The following is a 24,597-nucleotide window of genomic DNA, read 5'->3' as shown; positions in this document are numbered from 1 at the left end:
CATTCCCAGCACGGATGAAAAGCAGGGAGCAGCTCCAGCCACGCGCTGCTTTGGGAGCAGGCAGCCCACACACGGCAGACTCTGACTCATTCCCACCCAACTTCGGGAGTGCTGAAGCCAAGGAGAGCATTTTCATTCTGGACCTGGCACCTGGAAACCCTTCCCCAGTTTAGGATCCCATTTTTCCCCACACTGGAGTTCCTGAGCCATCTCTGAGCACTCCCAGGCCAAAAGGCAGGAAAGCTGCTGCTTTCTTCTGCTATGAACTCAATAAAAAGATGCAAAAGCTTTTAGTTCTTTCAGGTTTTGTAGAACTCTTCCTGAATAAAGCCCCAGTTTATCTCCTGTCAGCACCCAGTGGCTGTTGAGGGGCTGAAGGGAGCTCTCCAGTTGATGGGTCCTGGTTTTGGGTGTCCCTGTCACCCCCTGACAAGGGGTTGAGTTGGAATTGCTGAACTGGGAACTAAAAGTGGAAATCCTGGGCAAGGGGGAGGCTGCAGCTGCTCCTCACACCCTGAACAGCTCGGAGAGAGAGCAGGGGCAACATTCCTACCTCCATCAACTCCTCACAGCTTTTCCTCAAATAAAAACACTTCCAAAATCCTCTTCTCTTTGAAACCCCAGCACTGATTTTGCCTTCCTCCTGAATCAGAGGGAAAAGCAACCCCCAGCACGGTGAACACGAGGCTTTGTGCCCCCTCTGCTGTGCCCACACACACTCTGGCCTTTCTCTGTTTACCATCTGTACTATTTAGATGACATTTCCCAGGCACCTGAGCATCTCCCAGCTGGGAGTTCTGCATCCTCTTCCAGGAGGAGCTGGGGGAAAAGCACTGCCAAAGGCAGCTCAGACTCACTTCCCAATCCCCACCTGCCTTTCCCAGCTGAAGGGACCTGGAAGTGCTCATTTTTCCTCAGAGACTGTGAGAGGAGACCCCTCTGACTGTGCACCTGCACTGGAGCGACAGAACCCAACCAAGGTTTAACTCACCCCGTGTTGCTGGGTCAGGGCCGACCCAGGGAAGAAATTCCTGTTGGATGTTTCCCCAAAGCCACAGCCAGGCGGCGAGCAGGGCACAGAGGTGATGCAGGCACAGAGTTGCCTTTATCATTTCCTTACCTTGTAGGTTAAATGTTCACCAGGCTGCCTTGGAGCTCCAGCAAAGCTTCCTTTGCTAGCCAGATGCAAACATCCCTGGTTTTGAGGGCTGGGAATGGATCCCAGTTTGTACCCACAGCAGCAGAGCAGAGCTGAAAGGCTCAGCTGGAATTCCCTGTGTTGCAGGAAGGTGGGAAGAGCAGGATCACTGTCCCTTCACCCGCAGGGACAGCAGCTGCTCCTCCTGCTGCACACCAGGGACAGGGGGGAGGAGAACATGGAAACATCTGGGATGCTCCAAGGAAAGTTCAACGGGGCAGAGCCAGGGAAGCCCTCCCTTGGCATGGAGATTGAATAGAAGTGCCCAGAACAGCCACAAAATGGAGAGAGGGGGAAGCTCAGAGGCAAAAGATCAAATCCCTGGCAGATCCCAGCTCCTCCCTCCCCCAGAGCCCTCAGGGATGGACACAGTGGACTCAGGCACTGGAGTAAAATGGGTGTCACATTTGAGGTCAAAACTACTGCAAGGTTCAACTGCTTCCAGAAATATTGAATATAAACAAACACTTTATTTGTGTAAATACTTCTGCAAAGGCTGGAGTTAGGAGATACCAGCCAGAGATCTGGCACAGTACTCCAGAAACTCAGGAACATTTTCTGGACTAAAATGGTAAATCTGACAGAATCAATGACTCAGAGGACTTGAAACACTTCTAGGAAGGGTCACAATTGTTTTGGTTGAATGTCACTGAATACATTATCTATTGTTAATTAAATATAAGGGTTATAATAAACCATTGACTGTGATCCTGCATTAAAGCAAATTTAAAAACATTCACATTCTCTGGTGTTCCGTGCTGCACCTCCAGTCAGCACAGAGCAGGTGAAGAAATGCTGCTACTCCAAATCTCTTGCTGCTCCCATGAGGCACCATTCTCCTCCTCTTACCCCATGTATTTCTAGTTCCACATTATCCCAAGAATTCCCACAGAGAGGCAGAGAAAACCAACACTGGCTTTGCTGTTTGAGCAGTTTGACCTCAATTTTACAGAGCTAAACGTCACAGAAATTCCCAATAGCCACATTTACCCCAGATTCAGAGAATCACCAGCAGGATGATGAGCAAAACTGGATAAAATGCTCCAAACTGTACAGATTTTACCTCAGGAAGTGTCATTTTTTTTAGGCTGGGAACACCAATTTTAAACAAGCATGGGTGAGAGACCAGGCCAGAGCTGGGAATTCAAGCAGCCACTTCCAGAGCTGGGAATTGGCCTCTCCAAGCCCCGGGCACCCTGTGAGTGCATTTTTACACCTGCACTGACAGCAAATCCCCCCCAGACCCCTGTGGGCACCATGAGCACCTTTCAATACACAACACACACACATTTTGGGGCAAATAGCAGCAGTTTTTACTGACCACATGGCAAATGTGCATTCAGGAGTGAGCACAACCCAGCCCCAAAGCTCCCTGGCTGTGTCACATGGACCCTGTGCAGCTCCACATCCCCTTTTCTACCTGCCTGAAGGGAAAGCTCAGCTTCCAGCCAGCCAGAATGGGCAGATTTATGTTCAACAGGGTGGAACCAACAATCAGCAACTTGATTTCCATAGTACAGAGTTAAATACACCACAAAAATGAAATCTAACAGTACAAAATGCTTGAGAACATTCTGTTTCCAAGGTGCTAAACATGGGGGGTTCCTTCCCCCCAAAAAATGGGTTGGATACCTCTAGAAACTACCACAGATCACCAAATTCTCTACATTTTTTTTTCCCTGCTTCTGGCCTTCTTTGCAACAGCTGGAGAATATTCTGACCCTTCCAAAAATGCACACAAGACACCAAGATTGTGCTCAACAGGTTTACTCAGACTGGACTCTTAAATGCTCAAGAAAAAGGCACAGATTAAAAGAGACTCTGATGACTCTTTTGAACACAGCAAATGGAATTGTTGTTTGTGAGGGAAAAAAAAATACTGCTATGAATTGCATGGGCTGAAAAGTTCAAATCTTCTTCCCCGTTCCTAATTATTGGCCTTCATTAAAATGGAACTTAAATTAAATTGTATAAACATATGAAATAAAGTCTCAGTATTAGGAAGGTGTTTTTTGTTTGTTTTTTTCCTCTATGTACAACTCTTAGTATACAATTTGTACTTTCCACTTTACATTTAACTACATCCTCCTGGCCAGAGGGAGAGCTGAGGGCGCCTTGGTGGGAAATGCTTTGCATTTGGAAAAAATCCTGCTTTTTCTTGGCCAGCAGTGCCAGGGGGAGGGAGGGCAGGCTGGGGGCACCCCTCAGATGTAATCATCCTCCACGGGCTCCCCATTGACATCACAGTAGTGGATGAAGATGGCCACGACCCTCTGGAACACCCCCTTCCTGACCTGGCGCAGCTCCGAGATCTCCTCGCCGATGGTCTCCATGCAGATGTCAGCCGAGAGCTGCCCCTTCCTCCTCGGGGCGTAGATGGTGGCTGGGGAAAGACAGCAAGGAAAAGGGGATGTTTCTCCCAAAAATATTCACCAGCCAGGCTGGTTTTGCATTCAGGCTTGGCAAAAGAGGCAAAGGGAAGAGTCTTCCCCTGACCGGGAACGTTCTCTCCTGCATTCCATGTATTTGAAAGTTTTCCATGGCTCCAATCCTCATGTCCAAATGTCTGGGAGTGAAATGAATCCCAGGGCATCACAAACCCTCTGCCTGAGGCCTCTCTGACTTAATTCCAGGTCATCCATTACTTCAGTGTTCTATAAACAACAGCAATTAGGGATAAAGCAGCAGCACTCCCCTTATTTTTCATGGCTTTAACACCAGGACTCTTAATATCCTGACTCTTTAATCAAACACTTATCAATTTTTGGTAATTCAGGCCTCATACTGAACTACAAGCATTAAGTCAGGCTAAAATAAAATTAAATTACATCAGTCTAAAATAAAATTTTAAAAAGAAATTAAAAAATAAAACCAGAGAAAGGTATAGCAAAAAAAAAAAAAAAAAAAAAAAAAATCTCTTCCTTATCCTCTTGATATTCCTGAACTGGAGCTGGGTAAGAATATCCAAACCAGGATCAACTAAAAATACCTCTAACGAAGATTGCAGGATGTTCCTAATTAAGTAATGGAAGAACATATTTTTCTCTGCTACCCAGCAAGGTTTTTAATTGAGCCCCAGGCACTGCCTACCATCGTATTTTAGCAGACAAGCTCCTAAATAGAAAGAGCCACATCTACAATGAATTCTAACCCACATAATCTCCATTCCAGAGTTTTCAAGTAGTTTTTAACTCTTTTATGTCAAACTTCTGTGAGTTTTCTCACTTCCCTCCAGCTTACCTTAACAACAGATCTACCAAAACCAGCCAAAGGACCAGAAAACTGAAAAAGAAAGGGATGCACTGCCAAATAACCAAGTGGTGTGAGGAATCCAAGCAAGTTACTCACTCCTCTCATCATCCTCAAAGTCGTATCTGGCGTAGCTGTTGGGCTCTGCTGTCCTCAGGGACCTCAGCCAGGGGAAGTCAGTGATCATGGAGTAAGGAGCACCATCCACAATACCTGGGAGAGGGACAGGATGAGGATCCAGAGAGGAAAACATCACCCCTGCAGCACCAGCACTCTTAAATCCACAAAGCATCTCCTCACTTTATTCCCCCACTGAGCTGAGTTGCCCCTCTTTCCTCACAAGGAATATTCTCCACATCTCTGGTGACGAGGCAAAGCAAGAGGCAGAGCAGGAGCCCTCAGCTCTCCAGCAGCTCTCACCTTCCAGGGTGTAAATGTCTCTGCCCCAGGGGTACTTGGGGTATTTCTTCAGGTCCTCTTCAGTCCTGGTGGCCTCAGGGAAGAACTCGTATTTAATCAGCTCTCTGGAGAGAAGGAGGGAGAGGTTACAGCCAGGAAATGGGAGACGGGAGGGAGGAAAAACCAAATGGGAAATCCTAACACACAACGTTTCCTTTAAGGAGCCTGAATCCGTGGAAAAACTCCCCCAGGACCCTCGCACCAAGTCAGCATCCATCCCTTCACTTGGGAGAGCAACCAGAGCCAACAGGGACAGGTTCAGAGCAGCTGGATGAGAGCCACTGGCTACAATTCCCTGCTGCTGGGAATTTTCAGGAGCTGACATTGACTGAACATCACCTACCACAGAAACCAACGCTATTTCCTGGAGCAAATTCCTTTTTAAAAATAACTTGTTTTCAGCTTTGAAGATTTTTCTCAGCCATCCCAATGACTTCAATGTACGACTGCATTATTGCTGGATGAATGTGATGAATTATGTGGTTATTACTGGAGAATTTATAGGATTTCCCATATGGGTTTACAATCTGTTTTATATTACATGCATCTTGACACTGGAATTTTACACTGCACCACCCAGAATTCAACCTTCAGTAGATTGGATTTTTTTTTTTTAAATTTGGGTGACAGAATAGAGAGCAAGGCTGGAGCTGCAGCTGCTCCAGGACACCTTGGCAGAGTCCCTGGAGGGCAAATACTCCCTGGTCATGGTCAGCACTCCTCGGCTGTGGTCAGCACTCCCTGGTCATGGTCAGTACGCCCTGGTCATGGTCAGCACTCCCCAGCTGTGGTCAGCACTCCCCAGCTGTGGTCAGTACGCCCTGGTCATGGTCAGCACTCCCCAGCTGTGGTCAGTACTCACTGGTTATGGCCAGCACTCCCCAGCTGTGGTCAGCACTCCCCAGCTGTGGTCAGCACTCACTGGCCATGGCCAGCACTCCCCAGCTGTGGTCAGCACTCCCTGGCCATGGTCAGCACTCCCCAGCTGTGGTCAGTACTCACTGGCTGTGGTCAGCACTCCCCAGCTGTGGTCAGTACTCACTGGCCATGGCCAGCACTCCCCAGCTGTGCTCAGCACTCCCCAGCTGTGCTCAGCACTCCCCAGCTGTGGTCAGTACTCACTGGCCATGGCCAGCACTCCCCAGCTGTGGTCAGTACTCACTGGTTATGGCCAGCACTCCCCAGCTGTGGTCAGCACTCCCCAGCTGTGGTCAGTACTCACTGGCCATGGCCAGCACTCCCCAGCTGTGGTCAGTACTCACTGGTTATGGCCAGCACTCCCCAGCTGTGGTCAGCACTCCCCAGCTATGGTCAGTACTCACTGGTTATGGCCAGCACTCCCCAGCTGTGGTCAGTACTCACTGGTTATGGTCAGCACTCCCTGGCCATGGCCAGCACTCCCCAGCTGTGGTCAGTACTCACTGGTTATGGTCAGCACTCCCTGGCCATGGCCAGCACTCCCCAGCTATGGTCAGCACTCCCTGGTCATGGTCAGCACTCCCCAGCTGTGGTCAGTACTCACTGGTTATGGTCAGCACTCCCTGGTCATGGCCAGCACTCCCCAGCTGTGGTCAGTACTCACTGGTTGATGTTGGCTATGGTGTCCATCCAGCTCCGCACCCGCACCTTGTTGCGGACGTTGGGGGGGTTGCTGAACTCGTGGATGATGCAGATGTGGTAGGGGTAGGGGCCACTGAAGATCTTCTGCTCCAGAGTCAGCGTGTCCACCTGGGGACAAAGACTTGTGAGCACCAGAAACACAGGGATGGGGCTGCAGAGTCAACAGCAAACAGACATCGACCAAATCCCCAGAAAATGCAGCAATGAGAGGGAATTTTAACAACACAAATAAACACAGGATTGAGGGGAGCCAAATTTCCCCACTGCAGCTTTGCCAAGTCAGCTTCTTGAGTACTGGAATTGGATGGCAAATGTCTCATTTCTGATGTGTTTCCCAACTCCAATGTGGAAATAAACTCCATACAGTTAAAGAATGGTCTAAAACTACATTCACTCCTCAGAATTTGGCGTAGGGGAAGGGGATCAGTGATTTGGATTTTTGTTCTCACCTAATATTTTTACCATTGTCCTCTAAGACCAAAAGCAAGAGGTGTAGCTTCAAAGCAAAGCTGATTTCATGGATTTTATGTCCAGTCAATTTTCCCTCCTTGGCAAACCAAGCCAGGAAAAGCAGGAGAGGAGCAGCACCACAGAGGGATAAAATTAAACATTCCCAGCCTTCCAGGTCTTAAATTAAGCCCTCATAAATCCTCATCAGATGATTTAAACAACTCCCTAAATGTCCCTGTTCCAGCTCCTGCACAACCTGGGAGAGGAGAAGGTGGCTCCCAGTCCCACCAGTGTCCTGCAACACTTCAGCATCAGGAGGGGATGGTGCCTTCAGTATCCCAAACTCTGGTGCTCCTAAATCTAACAGGACATGGGTTAAGGATGTCAGATCCCTGTGCCTGATGCTCTGCTCACACACAGCTCCAAGGAACACCCAGGTTCTTACAGCTGGAGTGATTCAGTTGGAAATTAATTCAATGCATCCTATTTTACACTATTCTCTAATGCAATGAATACTGGAGAGAGTGAATTTTAATATTTAATCTATCAGAGTATCTTAAAATCCAAGTAGCAGATTCTGCAATAAAAGCCTTGCTGGGCTTTCAACAACCCAATTTCGGAGTTGTGTTGTTGTAACATTTCCTGCCTCAACTGCAAACCCCCTCCAGGCAGAGCTCCAGGGGTGCTCCCAGAGAATCCAGGCTGGCTCTGTACCTGCTGCATGGGACGAAGGTAAATGATCCTGTTCCTCTCTGGGGGCATCCTGAGGATCTGATCCAGGACCTGATCCATGTTGAGCTTCTTGCACTGGGCGTAGTCAAAGCGATTCACAACGGGGGCGTTTTCTACCTTCAAGTGTTTCAACACACGGCACCTTGTAGCTAGAAAAGAGCAAATAAAGGTATTAAAAGGAAATGAAAAACCTCAGGAGCCTCCTGTCAGAGAATTTCAAGGCTGGCAGGTTCAAAAGAAGGCAAACAAGCGATATAAGTACCAAAAAATTACATAAGTATAGCAGATATAGCCCAGCTCTTCATTTTTTCCATATTATCATCAAACTTCTCAGCTGTGAACTTGCCAGAAGTGGCCTTTTAAAAGGCCATGTCAAATATAATCTAATAACCTTTTTCTCCCTCTGTTTCCTTTCACTGAAATGGTCTGTGGGCTGCCACAACTTCCAAAATCAGCTCAACCACGGAGGATAGTGAAGCCACACAGTGGAAAACAAAACTGTTTCCCTTCTAGCAACGCTGCTCATGTAATCAAAATTTCCTTCCAAATCAATGTGTGCTCTACATACTCTGGAATAAAGAATAATTCCTTTATTTCTGCTAAGTAGCCAGATCTCATGTCAGAAGAAAAGGCCTTCATTTAGATGTTGCAGAAAACAATAAATGACCCAATCCAGGAGCAGTCACAGCCCGGCACGTGAAACCAATGTAACCTAAGTGCCAGCACTGAAAACAGATTTTTATCATGTCAAGGAGCAAAAGTACCATCCTGTCAGCTAAAAAATCTACAGGAGCATGAAGAAATGAGAGAAAAAACAAGGTACTCAAACTCATTTCATCAACTTCTAATTATTGTATTGGCACTCTTCAATAAACATCTCATCTCCCTAATTGTCAGATCATTTCAGCTGTTGATTTTCAGATATTAATCTTTATTAAAGCTGTTAAAAGAGACATGCAAAGTGGGAAGCAGCAATATTTGGAGTTCTAATTCATCAGCAATGCAGCTGATGAATACAAAATGAGCAGTGGCCTGACTTGAATTCTTTCAGGAGTTTCCAATAATGCCACAGGGAAGAGGCAGCCCTGACATGAAGCACATACCATGGATGAACATCATTTTGGGGCAGTCTTTCAGCACCAAATCTGTTATTCCACAGTTGGTTAGTGTGATTCCTACGAGGTTTTTGGATTTCAAAGTCAGTACCTGGGGAAAATGGAAAAAAAAAAAAGAAGAAAAAAATGTATGACAGGGTAAAAATGAAGGAAAAATAAACTGAATTTTACAAGATACAGGAGGATATTAATTAATGTAATACAGCTTCAGTTCCCAACAGGTGCTCATGGTGATAAAGCTGCAGGGAGTGAAGGAAAAGCCCTTACCTGAACATGATCATCCTCAATCACGGGGTCACTGGTACTGGTGGATTTGTCAGCTGTCCTTTTCCTCTTGGTGGTTTGCCTTGGCTTTGGCTTTGCTACTTCTGGAAACAAAAACATGGAAAAATCTCTCCTCTGCTCCATTTCAGGACAGCTGAGAACAGCCCACGAGAACTTTTCCCACACAGGTAAATCCAAACACCTGCCTGGCTTCAAAACAAATCTCTCCTTGCTCAAACCCCACTGTCAGGTTTGTGCTCAGAATTATTCCCATTAAATAACTTCATAGGGGACAACCCAGGAATGCTGAACCTACAGTGCAACACCACAGAAAGATGTGGGGCCAGGAAAAGGAAAGAAGATTCATGGTTAGGTTACACTTGGTTCTCTGCAGGAAACAGAACATCCTTGACAAATACAAGACCCAAAATAGCTTTAATGTTTAAATACTAGAAATTACCTCAAACTACTGGAAAATCTGTTCTTTATAACTGTCACTAAGTTTTTCCTAATATTGCAAAGGATGCCCAGGTATAAAATCCTTTAATGTTCCCAAGCTGCACCAGGGACCTCAAATTCCTGCTTGATTTAACAGAAGAGTCTTTGAAAAGAAATCACCATCAGCATTATTTCCAACAGGAGGAGAAAAAAAATTCCCTAGAATTAATTCTCTGTCATTAACAGATCAAAATGAGAATTTATTTTACTAAAACTAAGCTTTATTTGACTTAATTAAAACATGCCATGTGCACAAAGATCCCAAATTAATTACTAGTCATAAGGTAGAAAACAAGACATTTTAAATTTAATAGCAAGGTCTCTTCTTCAAATCTGAGCTGCATCTACCTGCAGAACCTCTGAGGTGATATAGGTTTTGTTAACACTTGGGAGCATTAAATAAACTGGAAAAACACCAGGATATAAAGTGTTTGAATCATTCCATGTTAACAGAGGCAGGAATTTGCTCTCAATCTTCTCTTGCCTCCAACACTCACGGTTCTGTAAGCAGCACATTTCATCTTCCAGTTTCATTTCACCTGCCAGATATTCCCAGCAAAGAATCCTGGATATATGAGCTTGTGCCAGACTAAGGTGATTATTTTGGAAAGGAAGCATATTTGAAAGAAACAGCGAGTTCCCCTCTCACATCTGTTGTTTTCTCCCTTCATTCCAACCCTTCAGGGGTTTTATTTTATGTCAGATGAGCAAAACAATAATGTGAAGGATGAAGGTGTTTAAAAAAAGGACAATTTTCAGTAAGTTTGACCACCTTGCCTTAAACACCTGGAAGCAGCACCCAGTGCAGGTCCAAAAGTCTGGCTCAATTATAATTATGGCTTTCTTTATTGGTTGATAAAACACCAGCTATAACCTTTGCCTTCTTGTTCAGATCTAAGTGTAGCTGCTGCCTTTCCAGGGAGGATTTTAATGGGGAAACATTCATCATGTTTCAATGAATCACAGCCTTCACAGGCAGACAGAGCTACCAAAAAACTGCATTTGCTTTCCAAAGGAGTAAAGCAAATACTGGTTAGAATGTATGGAGAACATCAACAGAAAGCTGCATGGAGGAAAAAGTCAGTGGCACTTTCAGAGAAATCTGATTTCACCTGGTGATGGCACCTCTGTTCCATCAAGCTCTGACCCTTTCAAACCACTCAGGTTTAAATCCCTGACTAACAAGCTCCACATCAGAGCTCCCTGGGGAGCTCAGAGCTGTCTCACGGCAGCACTGCAGTTACTCAGCCGTTACTCTGTGTGTAAGTCCTACCTGGCTCTGACACCAGAGGCACATGGGACAGCCTGCTCCTGGCCCTGGTCAGGGGTCTCCGAGGATACTCCTCCTTGCAGTCCAGCTCCCAGCTTGGGGGCTGCATGCTCTGCTCCTGGCTGCCAGCCCCACAGGCACTCCCACTAGTCCTGTCATCCCCGGGCTCTCCTGCAGCCCCACAGTCTGGCAGTGTCCTAAGTGCAAAGTCTGGCCCGTCCCTGCAGGCTCCACTCGTGGAGGGGCACTCCCCATCACACCCCCCGCTCGTCCTGTGCTGCGCGGCCCTGGAGGAACACCGGGAGCAAACGGAGCTCTCCTCAGGCTCCCTCTCACTGGAGCCTTCCCTTTTGCAAGGAGAGCAGCCACAGTGCCTGGACTCCTCTCCAGCTGCTGGGCTGCTGCCAGCAGAGTGGCTCTGGGCTGGCTGGGCACAGTCAGGACTGGGAGAAGCAGCGCTGCAGGAGCTGGCTGTTGCCGTGGATCCCGGAGCGCTGCTGCAGCTGCCGTAGGAATCCTTGCTCTTGCTCCTCTCGGGCATGTCACTGGCTGCTTTCATGTCAGCTTTGATCTGCTCGCTGGTCACCTGGCAGCCCTTCTCACAGCTGCTCTCCTCACTGGGGAACTGCTTGGCCTGGCCCCCGTGGCTGCTGCTGCATCTCTTCCGCAGGGGAGTCTTGCCTTTGCCGCTCACTGCAGGAGCGAAGGGAGGGACAACAGTGAGAAAACCTCAAATCAATGTCAGTGTTACTCTGCTGAAGGCTACTGAAAACACATGAAAGCCCAGAGGCCAACGACAATCTTCCCAGGAACGGGAATTATTAGTATTTGTAGCTGTTGCTGCATCTTTGTAATGTCCTGCAGCTATTTTTGGAGACATGTGCTGGAGGGTTTGTCACATAAATCTGTCAAATTGTCCCAGAGCAGCTCACTGTCACACAGGCACAACAATATGAAAGGCACACTGACATCAGAGTCAAAGAATATGCAATGGTTTGGGTTGGAAGAGACCTTAAAGCCCATCCAGTGCCACCCCTGCCATGGCAGGGACACCTCCCACTGTCCCAGGCTGCTCCAAGCCCCAATGTCCAGCCTGGCCTTGGGCACTGCCAGGGATCCAGGGGCAGCCACAGCTGCTCTGGGCACCCTGTGCCAGGGCCTCTACCACCCTCATAGGGAGGGATTTTTTCCTAATATTTAATATAAAGAGGCTTCTATTTTCTTAAAGGTGAGGAATCAAACAGGAATGGAGACAGGACTGAAGTTCACATTTCAGCAGCAACCCTCAGCTCCCCCTCCTGGGTCTGGGCAGTGCTTCCAGCAGTAACAGCAGCCTCAGCTCACAGGTGAATAAAAGCCCCCACTGAGCAGTGTACAAATCATAACAGAACTTAATCCCAGGATCACTGAAGTTGGAAAAGCCCTCCCAGCCCATCGAGTCCAAGCTGTGCCCAATCCCCACCTTGTCCCCAGCCCAGAGCACTGAGTGCCACCTCCAGCCCTTCCTTGGGCACCTCCAGGGATGGGCACTCCAAACCTCCCTGGGCAGCCCCTGCCAAGGCCTGAGCACCCTTTCCATGGAGAAATTCCTCCTTAACACCTACTGTCTTAATCCTCTTAGCTCATTACATACCCCAAACCCCAAATCCCCAATATTGGCAGTACAAATGTCGATAAAAATTCTGTCCAAACACAGATTATTTCCCCCCTCAAACCAGAACTGACATCCACACTGGGGGCTCACAAGCATGATAAATTCTGTCCACTTGGGAATCCCAAAGAGGAGCTGCAGGTTTCTGATCAGTGCAGCACCACTATTTCTGTTTCTGTACAACATCTGTGATTTGAGCTCAAAATATGTCCTTACACCTTCACTCTACATTCCAAACTGAGCTAGAAATGAACCTGAACCAGATGGAAAGACTGAAGCTTACAAATAAATGTTGCACACCTGAAGGTTCTCTGGTTTCCACTGGATCCCTGCTCTTCTCCTCCCCATCTGAGTAATTCTGTGCAATGCTGTTGGAGATGCAGGCTCTGGAAGTGCCCATGTTTTCCTCTTCATCCTCACTGTCTGAATCATGGATGGTAATTGGAGCTGCTTTTACAACAGGTTGAATTCCACTTGGTCCTGAGAAGGAGAATATCAACAGTTCATGTACAAATTAACCAAGCATGGATTAAAGGGTTGAAGAACTTTCTGCACTGCTTGAAAAAATGGTAAGAAATTAATTTGAGCCAGTTTAACTACCCATTCTGTGGCTCCCTCATTAAAATCTAAATGGGAGAAGAGCAAAATAACTGCATTTCAGCATTAAAGCATTCTGGTTTGGAAGAGAAGAGTGGCACAATGGAATGCTACTTCAGGTTGTTGGGATATTCAGTAGAAAATGTTATTGTCCAGCAAAAAGTGGCAATAAAAGAAATCAAGACTGCCTTGTGCCAGTAATACAAATTCAATTAACACTGGAACCAGTTGTCCTGGCTTGAGAAAAAGCAAAAAAGAACCCAAGTGCTGCAGTGAAAGAAGTAAGGCCATGAACACCAACAGAGCAACAGGACAAGCTCATTCAGGCCTTGACTTTCATTATACTGAGCACAAAAATCAGGATTTAAGGTCAAGGTATTTCCCTGCATATGTGAGGAAAACTCTGGGCTGTAACACAGAATAAATTAAGATATGCTAACATCATCATTCCAAACCAGACAACCCAGCTGAAGCAAAACCAGACTTACAATGGAAAATGAATCCCTCAGGGAGATACCAAGAGATGATTTCTTCCCAGAGTTACCTGCTTGCTCTTCATCCACCTCCATGGGAACAACAGCCTGGCTGGGAGCTGGCAGCTCGTTCTGGGCCTGCCCAGCAGCCTCCCCTTCTTCCTGTGCCACCTCCTCCATCTCATTCAGGGCTGGAAAGGGCAAGAGGAGGTCAGGGATAGGAAAGAGAATGAAGAGAGCCCTCAAGCACCCACAAGAAATAAATAATAGCTGCCTTGATTCCCTTGATGAGCCTCTGGGTTGCACAAGGTCTCTCACAGATTTGTTCTCCATCTCTGTAGCTAAAGCCCAGTCTAACTTTCGGGGTTTAGTTCACTCAGATTTTCCCCTCCTCCTCAAAAGTTTTGTTCTATGCAGAGCAGCATAACCAGGATTTACATTTTCATTCCCTCCAACGACTTCAGTCTTTGCTGGGAAATATTAAAAATACACCAGCAGCACTGGGATGTTCTCCCAGCTGTGCCCTGAGGAGTCCTGGCACTTCCCCAGAGGATGTCACACGGAGCCTACAGCTGCAGTGACAGCCAGCTCTGCACTGTGGCAGCTTTTATCACCCAGATGTGGCACAGGAAAGATTCAAACTGCACACCAGGAGCTGAAAGAGCAACGAGCGTTCAATGCATATTCCTATCTTGACCAGGAGCCTATGTGAGGGGGAATGCAGATAAAATCACCCCTCAAAGTACCCCAAGGATTACCCTCAGCTGCAAATCTCCCCCAAAAGGTGCCCTGGGATTACCCTCAGCCCCAATCTGCTGCTCCTCAGCGGGGCCCTCCTGGCGCAGCTCGTTCTCCTCGTTCTGCTCGTTGGGGTGCTGGTGGTTGTTGTGGTGGATGTTGGGGTTGTTGTTGTTCTGGTGGTTGTTGTTGTTGTCATTGTCATTGTTGGAGTTCTGATTGCTCACCAGGGCAGAGGAGACCCCAATTCCCGTGCCTGCACTTAGGCCCACACGAGCACAACCCTGGAAACAAAGAGCAGGAATTCAGATTTGAAAACATGGATTTGTTATGTCAACATTCCCTGACGGCAACAGGAAAACCACTCTGCTGGAATTGTCTGTGAAAGGGAAACTGTCTCTCAGATTTCCTGACTGCACATGTCCATCTTCAGGTTGGCAACTCAGAAAATTGACAGTTAAACTCCCAATGAAAGGGAACTCCTCAAAGCACTTAATTTTAATCTATTAATTGTGTTAATCTGTTAATTTGCTGTGGGATCATTACATCAACACGAACAGCAGATCAGAGTCTCCCCAGCACACAGCAGCCTCAAGGCACCATTAATGACCACAGGAAGCAGGTTTTACATGGGCCCTTTCCATTCCATGCCAGCATCTTACCAAGGATTTGTGTTACAGTGTGGGAGGGGACAACGTGAAGAAATAAATTCCTAAGCTTTGAAAACACTTCAAAAGGGAAACTACCCCCATTTCACCCAGTAAAAAAAATCATAAAAACCTCTTAGTATTGTAAAGAGAGGCCTAAGAAGAAAAAATAATATCCAAAGCAGGAGCACAGTGAACTATCAGCAGAGATCTTGACAGAATGAGTGAGTTTTATTTTCTGGTCACACGTTCACTCCTTGCCACTGCTCCCATCTGCAGAAGCAGCACCACTTTCCTCAGCAGACCACGCTAAAAGCAACTGCAAACCAAAGTAATTTCTTACCAATCTCCTTAAATAACGACAACTTTGAAAAGACTGCACAGCAGCAGGAGCACACCGGATTGCCAATGAAACGGAAACAAGTATAAATCCTGGCAACAAGAAAAAGCCAAAGCATCCTGTGGAATTTACCTTTGGAGGCTCTCTAAACATCTGGTCCAGAGAAATAAACTCCAAGCTTGGCAGTAACTCGATGAACTGACTGAAAGAGTCCAGCTTGATGGCGTGGCACCTCACCAGGGTCAGGTCAACCAGGCGTGTCCACCTCGAGTGATCTGGGAACACAAGAGAGGCCGTTCCTGAGGGATTCCCACCTCACTCCTTGTTCATTACTCCCTTTTCAGATCTGAGAGCAGCATCCTCTGTATCTCCATCCTGTTCCCAGCATCACCATGGCCCCAAAGCAAGCATCATCTACTGTACTTACTAACAACAGAACAAGCAGTACTAGAGCAGAGAAATTCTGGTTTAGCACAGAAATTCATAGAATAGCTCTGAAATTTCAAAGGTGTGCAATACCTGTGATCCAATTATTTGGGTTATGTAGATGTGGGCAGTTGTAAATGACCAGATACTTGATGAAAGAAAAAACTTCATTTACAGCTTTCATACCAATATCTGTAATAATTCCTGGGTTTTCAACCACATCAGCCAAGCCGTACCTCACCAAGTCCGTACTCGTCATTTTACCTATAAAAGAGAGAGGAGCAGACACAGCAGTAAATTTGCCTTTTATAGCAGGATTTTCTAACTCCTTATTGATCAGATCATTCCTTTAATAAAGCTGAGCTTTGCCAGTTTCAGGAAGTGAGGAAAACCGGATTTGGCTGTATGAGATCAGCAGCCTCAATACGTGCAACATTAATACTGTTATTAATCACCGAGAACGTGATTGAGAACAGAGCAATTTATGTAATCCTTATGGTTTTTATGTACATAGAAAGTGTCATACACTGTAGTAAAAACTCATCAACGTAGCCTAGGTGAAGAGTTTCAAACTGTGGGAATTCCAGTTCAGCCATCTTCAAAGCAGAAAAAACACCATCTTTGGTCAAGGAAGGCTGGATCCGCACTTCGTGCAACCTGCAGGGAATTCAAAATTGCTCCTATCAAAATTCAGGCCACAACACAGAAAACACTCCAGAAGGTGCCCTGTCCTAATAAAATCAGAGAATTCTTCCAGCAATGGCTGGATTCAGAGGGTATTTGCAGTTATTTTAATCACAGAACACTCCTGTTATGCAAAGTCTAAACGTGTATTCCTTAGACTTTGACAGCTGTTGTCTCTTGGACATCATTCCTAAGACATTTATTTTGAAAAAGGAGAAGCAAAGAGACATCTGAAGGGAGGTACCTTCGTGCAGCAGTTATGATGAGGTAGCCAAGATCCACTTCAAGTGCATTCTTGCAAGCTCCCAGTACTATAGTGTGCAAATTCCTGAAACCACCTGGCAAATAAAGAACACCCTTCTTACTCTTCAGTCTCACACCACAGCCTTCAGCCCGACACATTTGCACCAGTGTTGTCTTGACCTTTTTTAGCAAAGCAAGAAAACAAATACTTGCACCCAACTCCTCCAATCCTGGTTCTGCTCACCAATAAGTGCAGCTCATTAAGTGTTAATTGCAGTTAGAATATCAAAATTACACCCAATACAGAACATATTTAGCCCCTTGATGATAGTTCCAAACTTGGAAATAACAGTCAGGAAAGGATATGCTACAGACAAAAAAACCTCCAGAATTTGCTAAAGCTTTAATTTATTTATTTATTTTTGGTGAAGTTTGAGGGATTAGGAGTTTCCCACCTGATCTCCAGCTGTCTTCTACCACGTGCTGGATAAGTCCTCCAAGAAATGGAACACGGACCAGTTCCAAGTGCTCCAGATTCCTGGCAGAAGCCAGGCCTGTCACCAGGGGAACGTACTTCAGAGAGTTTGTGGGTCCTGCACACAACAAGGTCAGAAAGACAAAGCAGATTGTTCACTTCTCCCTGAATTATGCCATGGAAGAATCAAAACACATCCACACACGTCCCTCCAGAGCAGGAAGTCAACAGAAGCACACAGCACCAAGCAAGGGATAGGACAGGGAGAGATTTCTGTCCAACACCACAAATCAAGCAAGGGTTGATCTCAGAATGTGGAATTCCAAGACTTTAACAGAACCAGATTTCCTACATGCTCTACCATCCCCTTCAGACAGGAAGAATCCCTCTTACCAGCACAGTTCCTCATGACAAAAGCACGTAAGCTGATACAAAGGAAATCTTTAAAAGGCTGTGGTTTGGTGAGTCTCACCCACTTCAAATAAAGGTGCCTCAGCATTGGGATACAAGGAATCTCAGGGACATTCACCCCTAATAATACATAAACAAAACAAACAAACATTTTAAACAAGCTTTAAACCATTCAGCTGCATGACAAATTGCTGGCTTTCAAAAGGAAGCTTTTCTGTGCTTTGTGGCAAGTGAGAAAAGCTGTGAACACTTGAAACACAAGTTCTTCACCTTGGTTTGGCAATAATTCTTTAGAACTTGCCCTCTGCACCTGCTATCAGATATCCAACTAAGAGCTCCAAGATGCCACAGCCCAAACTCCCTCTCCTCAAAAGAATTACAAATTTGCAGAGTTTCAATGCCTTTAAATCCACCTGTGTTGAAGCCAACTACTTCACCACGACCACACTCACCTACTAAGTGCAAAGTCTGAATTTTAGCTCCTATAGGAATTTTCAGCTTGTTCTCAGGAGGAATTGGAAAAGCACCATTACGATTACGAAACTTCCCTAAAATGTGGACTTGGGGCATGTATGTCCAAATAGCTTCCACCAGCTCTAAATGAGAGGTCTCAACACCCTGGATAAAAGGAAGCAAAGCAAATGCTCTAACACCAGTTCAACAACAACATCCTCTTTACCATGTAAACTACAGAATGTAAGCTTAAATCACTTAATTTCTAGCAAGACTTGTCTTTTTAAAAGCAGAGGGATCAGAGCTTTAATTCACTGCTGGGCTTAAGAGCACCTGGGATTGCCAGGAATGCAACTGAAAATAGCTGTCATTGGCAAATAGGGTCACAATTAACTGCTCCCTGTGCAGCCAGGTCTAAACCAAAGCCCCAGAAGCACCAAGTCCTTGTCACAACTTTTAACAGTGCTGAAGGAGGTTCTCTCCCCAGCCAGCCACTCACCAGCAAATTTGGACAGGCCTGCAAAGCCTCTAAAACTCCAGGAATGCTGAAAGCTTCGTGGCCACGGACTCGGCGCCTTTCCAGATACCTGGGATGAAGACCATAAAGTTGTTCAATGTCTGGCATCTTCCTCAGCAGCGTTAGGAAGCTGGAATCAGTGAAACCTAAGACAACAACAACACATTTGGTATTGGTGTGGCAGCAGACACTCAGCTGCGAAGGGAAAGCCGAACACACTTCTCTCTGTATGTGGCAGTACCAGTTCTGTGATGCTGAAAGATGCACTTGGTGAAGCAACAGCTTTTCTTTTACTTCCACATTCTAGAAATCATGACCTAAATACTCTTCTGCCTTGAATTTTGCAGGTTTGCTACAGGTTTCCTTCAGTGGAGCAGCATGGCTGCAGGGTTAACTGTGCTCTCTCCCTCCTCACATGAAGGCTTGTGTGCCTATTTTTCCTGGAATTCCATTTATCAACTCCATGGCTAAAAAAAATCCCAGCTGGGTCCCTTATTTCAGTTCATTATTCACCACAGCTCACATTTCTCACAGAAACAGGATGGTGTCTTAAAGCAAGGATTTATTTTATTCTAGTGTAGTTCAGCACATAAAAAGGATTTTAACTGGGTAAGTTGCCTGTATTTACACCAATTTTAGGTTAAGTCTAAACACTTGCCTACTACCAGCCCTAATCAATATCAGTTTGTAAGTTGTCTAATTTGTTTAGTTCTGTCCCCCACCAAATCCCAGCAGTGCAATTTAAACCCAACAGAAATCCTGGTACTCACAGGGTTCACCTAGATTGACACATTTATCTATTGATCTGCAGGTGACTCGAGGTGTGACATCAAAACTTATCCTCACATTGTTAAGTGCTGGCAGATGAGTTGCTCTCTCATTCCACTGCATTTTTTGCTGCCTGCATGCAAACAGCCTCTTCATGGCATAACCCTTGGATAAACTCCCTTCCAACAATCAGACAAACACAGATTGTATTGACAGGTGGCTACAGAGCACCCCCAGTCACAGAATCACAGAATGAACTGGGCTGGAAAAGACCTTTGAGATCATCAAGTCCAACCTATGACCTAACGCAGCAACACCCAAAATTTCTATTTACACACAGACAGAAACTTGGCAAACCATTCCTCAAGGCAGCCACCCAGAGGAACGGAACATCCAAGCAATCTGAGGTTTCTTTGGTACAGGTAAGTGGCAGGGAGCAGCAGGGGGCTCACCTGTGGGCATGTACTCCCACCAACGCCCCGCACACAGATCCACCACCTTCACCACGCGCAGGTACAGCGTCACCGCCTCCTTCAGCTTCCGGGACAGGCATTCCATGCACATGATATCCTGCAAGGGAAGGTACCTTGGGAGAGCAAAAACAGCCCTGCTTTAGCACAGCTGCAGCCCTCAGCACCTGTCACAAGCCAAAGCCTGGCTGCAGCCATGTTGGGGTTTCTAACACTGCACGGTGGCTGCTCAAGCAGAATTTTCGGGCTGCGCTCTGATGAAATGTGGAGTTCTGCTAAGCAGAGTGACTCAGCAGTTTCTGACACTGAATGCAGAACATTCATACAAATACAATATTAAACACACAGATGAGTTAGTTCTCTAAGAAATCATAGAATCACAGAATGTTTGGGTTGGAAGGGACCTTAAAGCCCATCCAGTGCCACCCCTGCCATGGGCAGGGACACCTCCCACTGTCCCAGGCTGCTCCAGCCCCAGTGTCCAACCCGGCCTTGGGCACTGCCAGGGATCCAGGGGCAGCCACAGCTCCTCTGAGCATCCCGTGCCAGGGCCTGCCCACCCTCACAAGGAAGGATTTTGTCCTTACATTTAATTTAAACCAACCCAAACCCTGCTGACCAAGCCACTTGCCTCAACAGGTTTAATTAAGTTATTTCTATTTTCTAGCATATACTGCAAGCTCAATTTCAACTATCGTGGAGCGTTTCTGTTTCCAAAGAACTTGTTGGTGAGGTGCTACTTTTGGATAATAGGGCTGAGTGAGCATCTGGGAGAACGACTTTGCTGCAGGGGAGGTCACATCCTCATCCCAGATCCCTTCTGCAGCTGCAACAATTCCCAAACAATCATCTCAACTGTGCCCTACCCAAGGTGTATTTCTGCTCTAAAATCAATATTTATAACAGAATTTGTTCATTTATTTCTTATTCATTCTAACATTCATAAATTAATTTTCAGTTTCCAAATGAATTTTGGGGACTGAAAAAAACATTTGCCATCCTTTTTTATCCACCAATTCACTCGTGGCACATCCACAGTTTCCTGCGTGTCACATCCACAGTTTCCTGCGTGTCACCAAGTTTCCTGCGTGTGCAGCTAATGTTGGAAAAAAGGTAGAGAACTGTAAAATAATAAGCACTAAATTATTTCTGCCAGGCTGCTCACCTAAAGATGTGGCAAAGCACCTCATGAGAGAGTTGGTTCATGTAATCTTTTGGCTCCTCAGCTTTGGTAGAGCCTGCCCCTTCCCTGCTCACTGCGCTCGCTTTCACAGTTTTCCGCCGGGGCCCCATCTCTGCACCGAGTTCTGCTGGGAGGAAATGGGCACAGAGTTAGGAAATTCAGGGCAACTGAAAAACAACAGGGACAGAGAAGAGGAGGAAGCAGCAGTTAAGCTTCAAAAAACAAGTTGTGGTTTGATTAGACAGAAGGGCTCAGACATAACCTGTGGATGATCAGACAAACCGGACAGACCCTCTCAGCTGAGGGAGTCACAAAGAGGGAAATCTCCACAGGTTGGACCAGAGATCAGTTCTTTTGCTGAAGAAAAAGTCTTCAGACTTCAGAGATTCCACCCTGGAATCAGTCACAGGAAAGTTGTGCAGAGATCACCAACTCAGTACCAACGACAACGTTCCAGTGAAAAATAAAAGCCCAAAGTCTCTGTCCAGCAGAAAAATGATTTCTTTTTCCTTGTTGAAAAAATGGGCTCCTGCTGATCATTCTCCAAAAATGCCCTACTAAAACCCCTCAAACCAGCTCCTCTTCGAGGTGAAGACACCAAGGAAAATATTCAGGTTGCTGAGTTAAAGATCAAAGCCATAGAAAAACTGAGAGTCATTGTCTGAAAGCAAGGTGCAGGATCCTCTGCTCCTTGCTGAACTGTGTCCATCCACACTGCAGCACACACAGGCACAGCAGCCACAACAGCTCCTTCAAAAACACCCACAATTATAATGAGAAGCAACAAATAGGCAACTAAAATAAATATGAACTTAGTGCTAACAGAAAATCACCTTCTGCAGATGCTGAGAGATCCTTTCACCACCGTATCTGGCAAGGATTTATTTTATTCTAACATAAGGACAAGAACGAGGAGGGCAAACCATCACCAGCTCAGTGAACCTGAGTTTAACAGGTTGGATGCCAAAATTCAGTGGATTGAGGAAAAACAACTGGTCAAAAAAGACAGATTTTGGAAAAGGCCTCTGTTGCAGCCTCCCTGTGATAGCAAAATTTGAAATATTGACAGCCTCACTGTGGTCTAACTACTGCAAAACACGTGGTTTCACACATTTTGGGTGCACTCTAAGTTAATAACTGCATGTTGCCATGATGTGATTTTAAAGGGGGATATTCAAATAACTAAATCCCCACCTTGTGCCTGTGATCTCTGCTCCTCTGGACTGGGGGAATTCTCCAGCCAGGAGTGAAGACCCCGGGTTTTTCTTTCCGGGCAGGCTGGAAGGGCTCAGTTTGGGGTGATCAACCTCATAAAGCCCCAAACTAATTATTTATAAACTGAATTCCAAGGAAAGCAAGCATTACATGGATTCCCAGGCACCTGGGATAACTCAATTTGAACAGAGGGCAGGACATAACCTAAAAAATTCCAGACTGACACAGCCACGAGCTGGGTACAATCCAGCAGGAAAGAGAACAGCAGAAGGACTGGGACAAAAGGCAAGAGAAATAAAAATATTAACGACCAAAGCAGGAAAAATCCTGCTAGACACAACTGCAACAGCACAACCAGCCCCTGCCATGGAGAGGAAAAAGAAGAATTTGTCTCTATGAGTCTGCAGTTTCTGCACAATAAAAGCTCCTCCTGGGGCTATTCTGAGAGAACGAGCACAGCTTTAACACCTCATTCTATATTAGCGAGCTGACCTCATTTAAAAATAAAAAACAAATCTCCATAGCAAAGAGCTTTATATATTCAATAAACCAAATGGGATTTTGCGGCCCCCGCCTCAATTAATTCCCGACAATAAAGGTCGGATGAAACAACAGCTCGACGTGCTCCATTCTTGATGAGCAAATACCCCACGGACCTTAAAAACCTTAAAGAACCACGGGGAGACTCCGCAGAAACGAAAAATGAGGAAAAACGCGGCGAGAGCAGCCAGGGCCGGCCTGGCAAGCGCCGGGTACAGAGGGGCGCTCCCTAAGGAAAGGGGAAAACGCGAGGCCGCGGTGATCTGTGCCCAGATAAGCGAGAGAAAGACAGGTTTCCCCCCAGCCCCACCGCCGCCGTTCCCTCACGGGGAGGCCCCCAGGGCCTGTGACAGCGGAGCCGGCCCGACGCCGCGGGGCCGGCAGGGGGCGGCAGCCTCCGTGTCCCCGCCCCGCCGCCGCCAGGGGCCGGGCCCGGCGCGTCCCCCTCCCCTGCCCCTCGCTGCCCTCACCTGCCCTCGCTCCCCTCGCCGCCCTCGCCCCGGTTGTGGCCGCGGGGGAGCCCCGGCCCCGCTTCCTGCGCGGCCCCTTCCGCCAGCGCCGCCGCGCTTCCGCTTCCGCCCCGCGCTTCCGCTTCCGCCCGCGCTTCCGGCCCCGCCCCGCCGCCATCTTGAGCGTGGCACCGCCCGGCCCCGGCGGGGCGAGCGCTGAGGGCTCCGGGGGCTCCGGTTCGCAGGCTGCGCTCGCTCAGCACAGAGCGAGAGGGATGTGATTCAATAAAAGTGTTCCGGCAGCGCGCAGTTACGGTCACAGCTGTGCTGAGCTGGAGGGACACACGGGAGTCACCGTGGATGGAGCTCGGAGCAGCCTCGGCTGTGGGAGGGGTCCCTGCCCGTGGCAGGGCTGGGATGAGATGGGCTTTAAGGTCCTTCCAACCCGAACCATTCCATGATCACCCAGTGCAGCTCCTGGTCCTGCCCAGACCCCCCAACAACCCCACCCTGGGCATCCCTGGCAGCGCTGTCCAAACGCTCCTGGAGCTCTGGCAGCCTCGGGGCCGTGCCCATTCCCTGGGGAGCCTGGGCAGTGCCCAGCACCCTCTGGGGGAAGAACCTTTCCTGATATCCAACCTAAACCTCCCTGACCCAGCTCCAGCCATTCCCTGGGTGCTGTCCCTGTCCCAGAGAGCAGAGATTGGAGCTGCCCTCGGGAGGAGCTGCAGACCCCGAGGAGTCTCCCCTCAGTCTCCTCCAGCTGAACATTCCAAGTGCCCTCAGCAGCTCCTCCATGGCCCCTCCAGACCCTTCCCATCCCCGTGTTCCTCCTTCAGATGCTCTCTGGGAGCTTTGTAAGTGATTTTTCGTGGAGAGTCTTTACCCTGTGCCCAAAACTCCTGCCTGTTGCCTTTCCACGTGTATTTGCAGTATTATAAAGGTTTATACTTAAGCCATGTTTTAATCAGTGTGTTTGGGTGGATCTCAGCAGAAATCCCAATTTCCTCAACATTTTAAAGTCATGTTTCATGCAAACCCCAAGGGATTGGGTAACAAGGCTCATTCGTCACCCAGCAGACTGTTTGTGAGTTATTTTTTGTGAATGACAGCATGCAAAGACTCAGCTGCTGGTTTAGTGATAATCCCAGAGGAATCCACAGCGCTCTGTGGCAGAGTTAGAAAAACAAAATAAATTCTTGGCAATCCCTATGGGTTTTGGATGTGTCAACAGCATCACTGAGGTTGGAAAAGCCTTCATAGAGCACTGAGTCCAACCTGCAACAGCAACACAGCATCAAAAACAACAGCAGCACCCAAATGTTAGACCTAAAAATGTGGAAGAAGTAGGCACATGAGGCTTCCTGTGGGAAGAGCAGATTCAGGTCCAGCAGAGCTTGTCCTGCCCTCCCTCACCCCAAGGCAGGGGACACAGGGGGTGGCAGTAAGAGCAGGTTACCAA

General features: G+C 47.1%; 1 protein-coding gene across 5 annotated transcripts; it reads right to left on the bottom strand.

The window, feature by feature from the left end:
* Positions 1-2,949: 2,949 nt before the first annotated feature.
* Positions 2,950-23,251, bottom strand: FBXO38 (F-box protein 38). Of its 5 annotated transcripts, none has more exons than XM_039559604.1 (22): positions 23,157-23,251; positions 20,914-21,058; positions 19,731-19,864; positions 18,493-18,656; positions 17,993-18,158; positions 17,523-17,660; positions 17,110-17,247; positions 16,656-16,749; positions 16,254-16,384; positions 15,821-15,991; positions 15,434-15,576; positions 14,376-14,598; positions 13,648-13,767; positions 12,807-12,986; positions 10,859-11,548; positions 9,091-9,191; positions 8,812-8,914; positions 7,691-7,857; positions 6,489-6,634; positions 4,868-4,971; positions 4,547-4,660; positions 2,950-3,581 (listed from the first exon to the last, which is right to left on the bottom strand). In XM_039559604.1, exons 2-22 carry the CDS (start codon positions 21,039-21,041, stop codon positions 3,403-3,405), a joined length of 3,534 nt encoding a protein of 1,177 aa, XP_039415538.1. In that variant the 5' UTR covers positions 21,042-21,058; positions 23,157-23,251; the 3' UTR covers positions 2,950-3,402. The 5 variants fall into 5 exon arrangements, with proteins under 5 accessions (XP_039415538.1, XP_039415537.1, XP_010397921.3 ...); XM_039559603.1 differs by having other exon boundaries at positions 20,914-21,055; XM_010399619.4 differs by lacking the exon at positions 23,157-23,251 and having other exon boundaries at positions 18,493-18,580.
* Positions 23,252-24,597: the final 1,346 nt, after the last annotated feature.

This window comes from Corvus cornix, chromosome 13 (genome assembly GCF_000738735.6).
Source record: "Corvus cornix cornix isolate S_Up_H32 chromosome 13, ASM73873v5, whole genome shotgun sequence".
Taxonomy (NCBI): Eukaryota; Metazoa; Chordata; class Aves; order Passeriformes; family Corvidae; genus Corvus; species Corvus cornix.
This window is presented reverse-complemented; position numbering and strand designations above follow the sequence as displayed.

Coding starts and splice junctions, on each gene's coding strand:
- FBXO38 (XM_039559604.1), bottom strand. CDS start 21,041: ATGGGGCCCCGGCGGAAAACTGTGAAAGCGAGCGCAGTGAGCAGGGAA. Junction 4,661..4,867: donor AGACATTTACACCCTGGAAG/GTGAGAGCTGCT, acceptor TCCCTCTCCCAG/GTATTGTGGATGGTGCTCCT. Junction 3,582..4,546: donor CTTTGAGGATGATGAGAGGA/GTGAGTAACTTG, acceptor GTCTTTCCCCAG/CCACCATCTACGCCCCGAGG.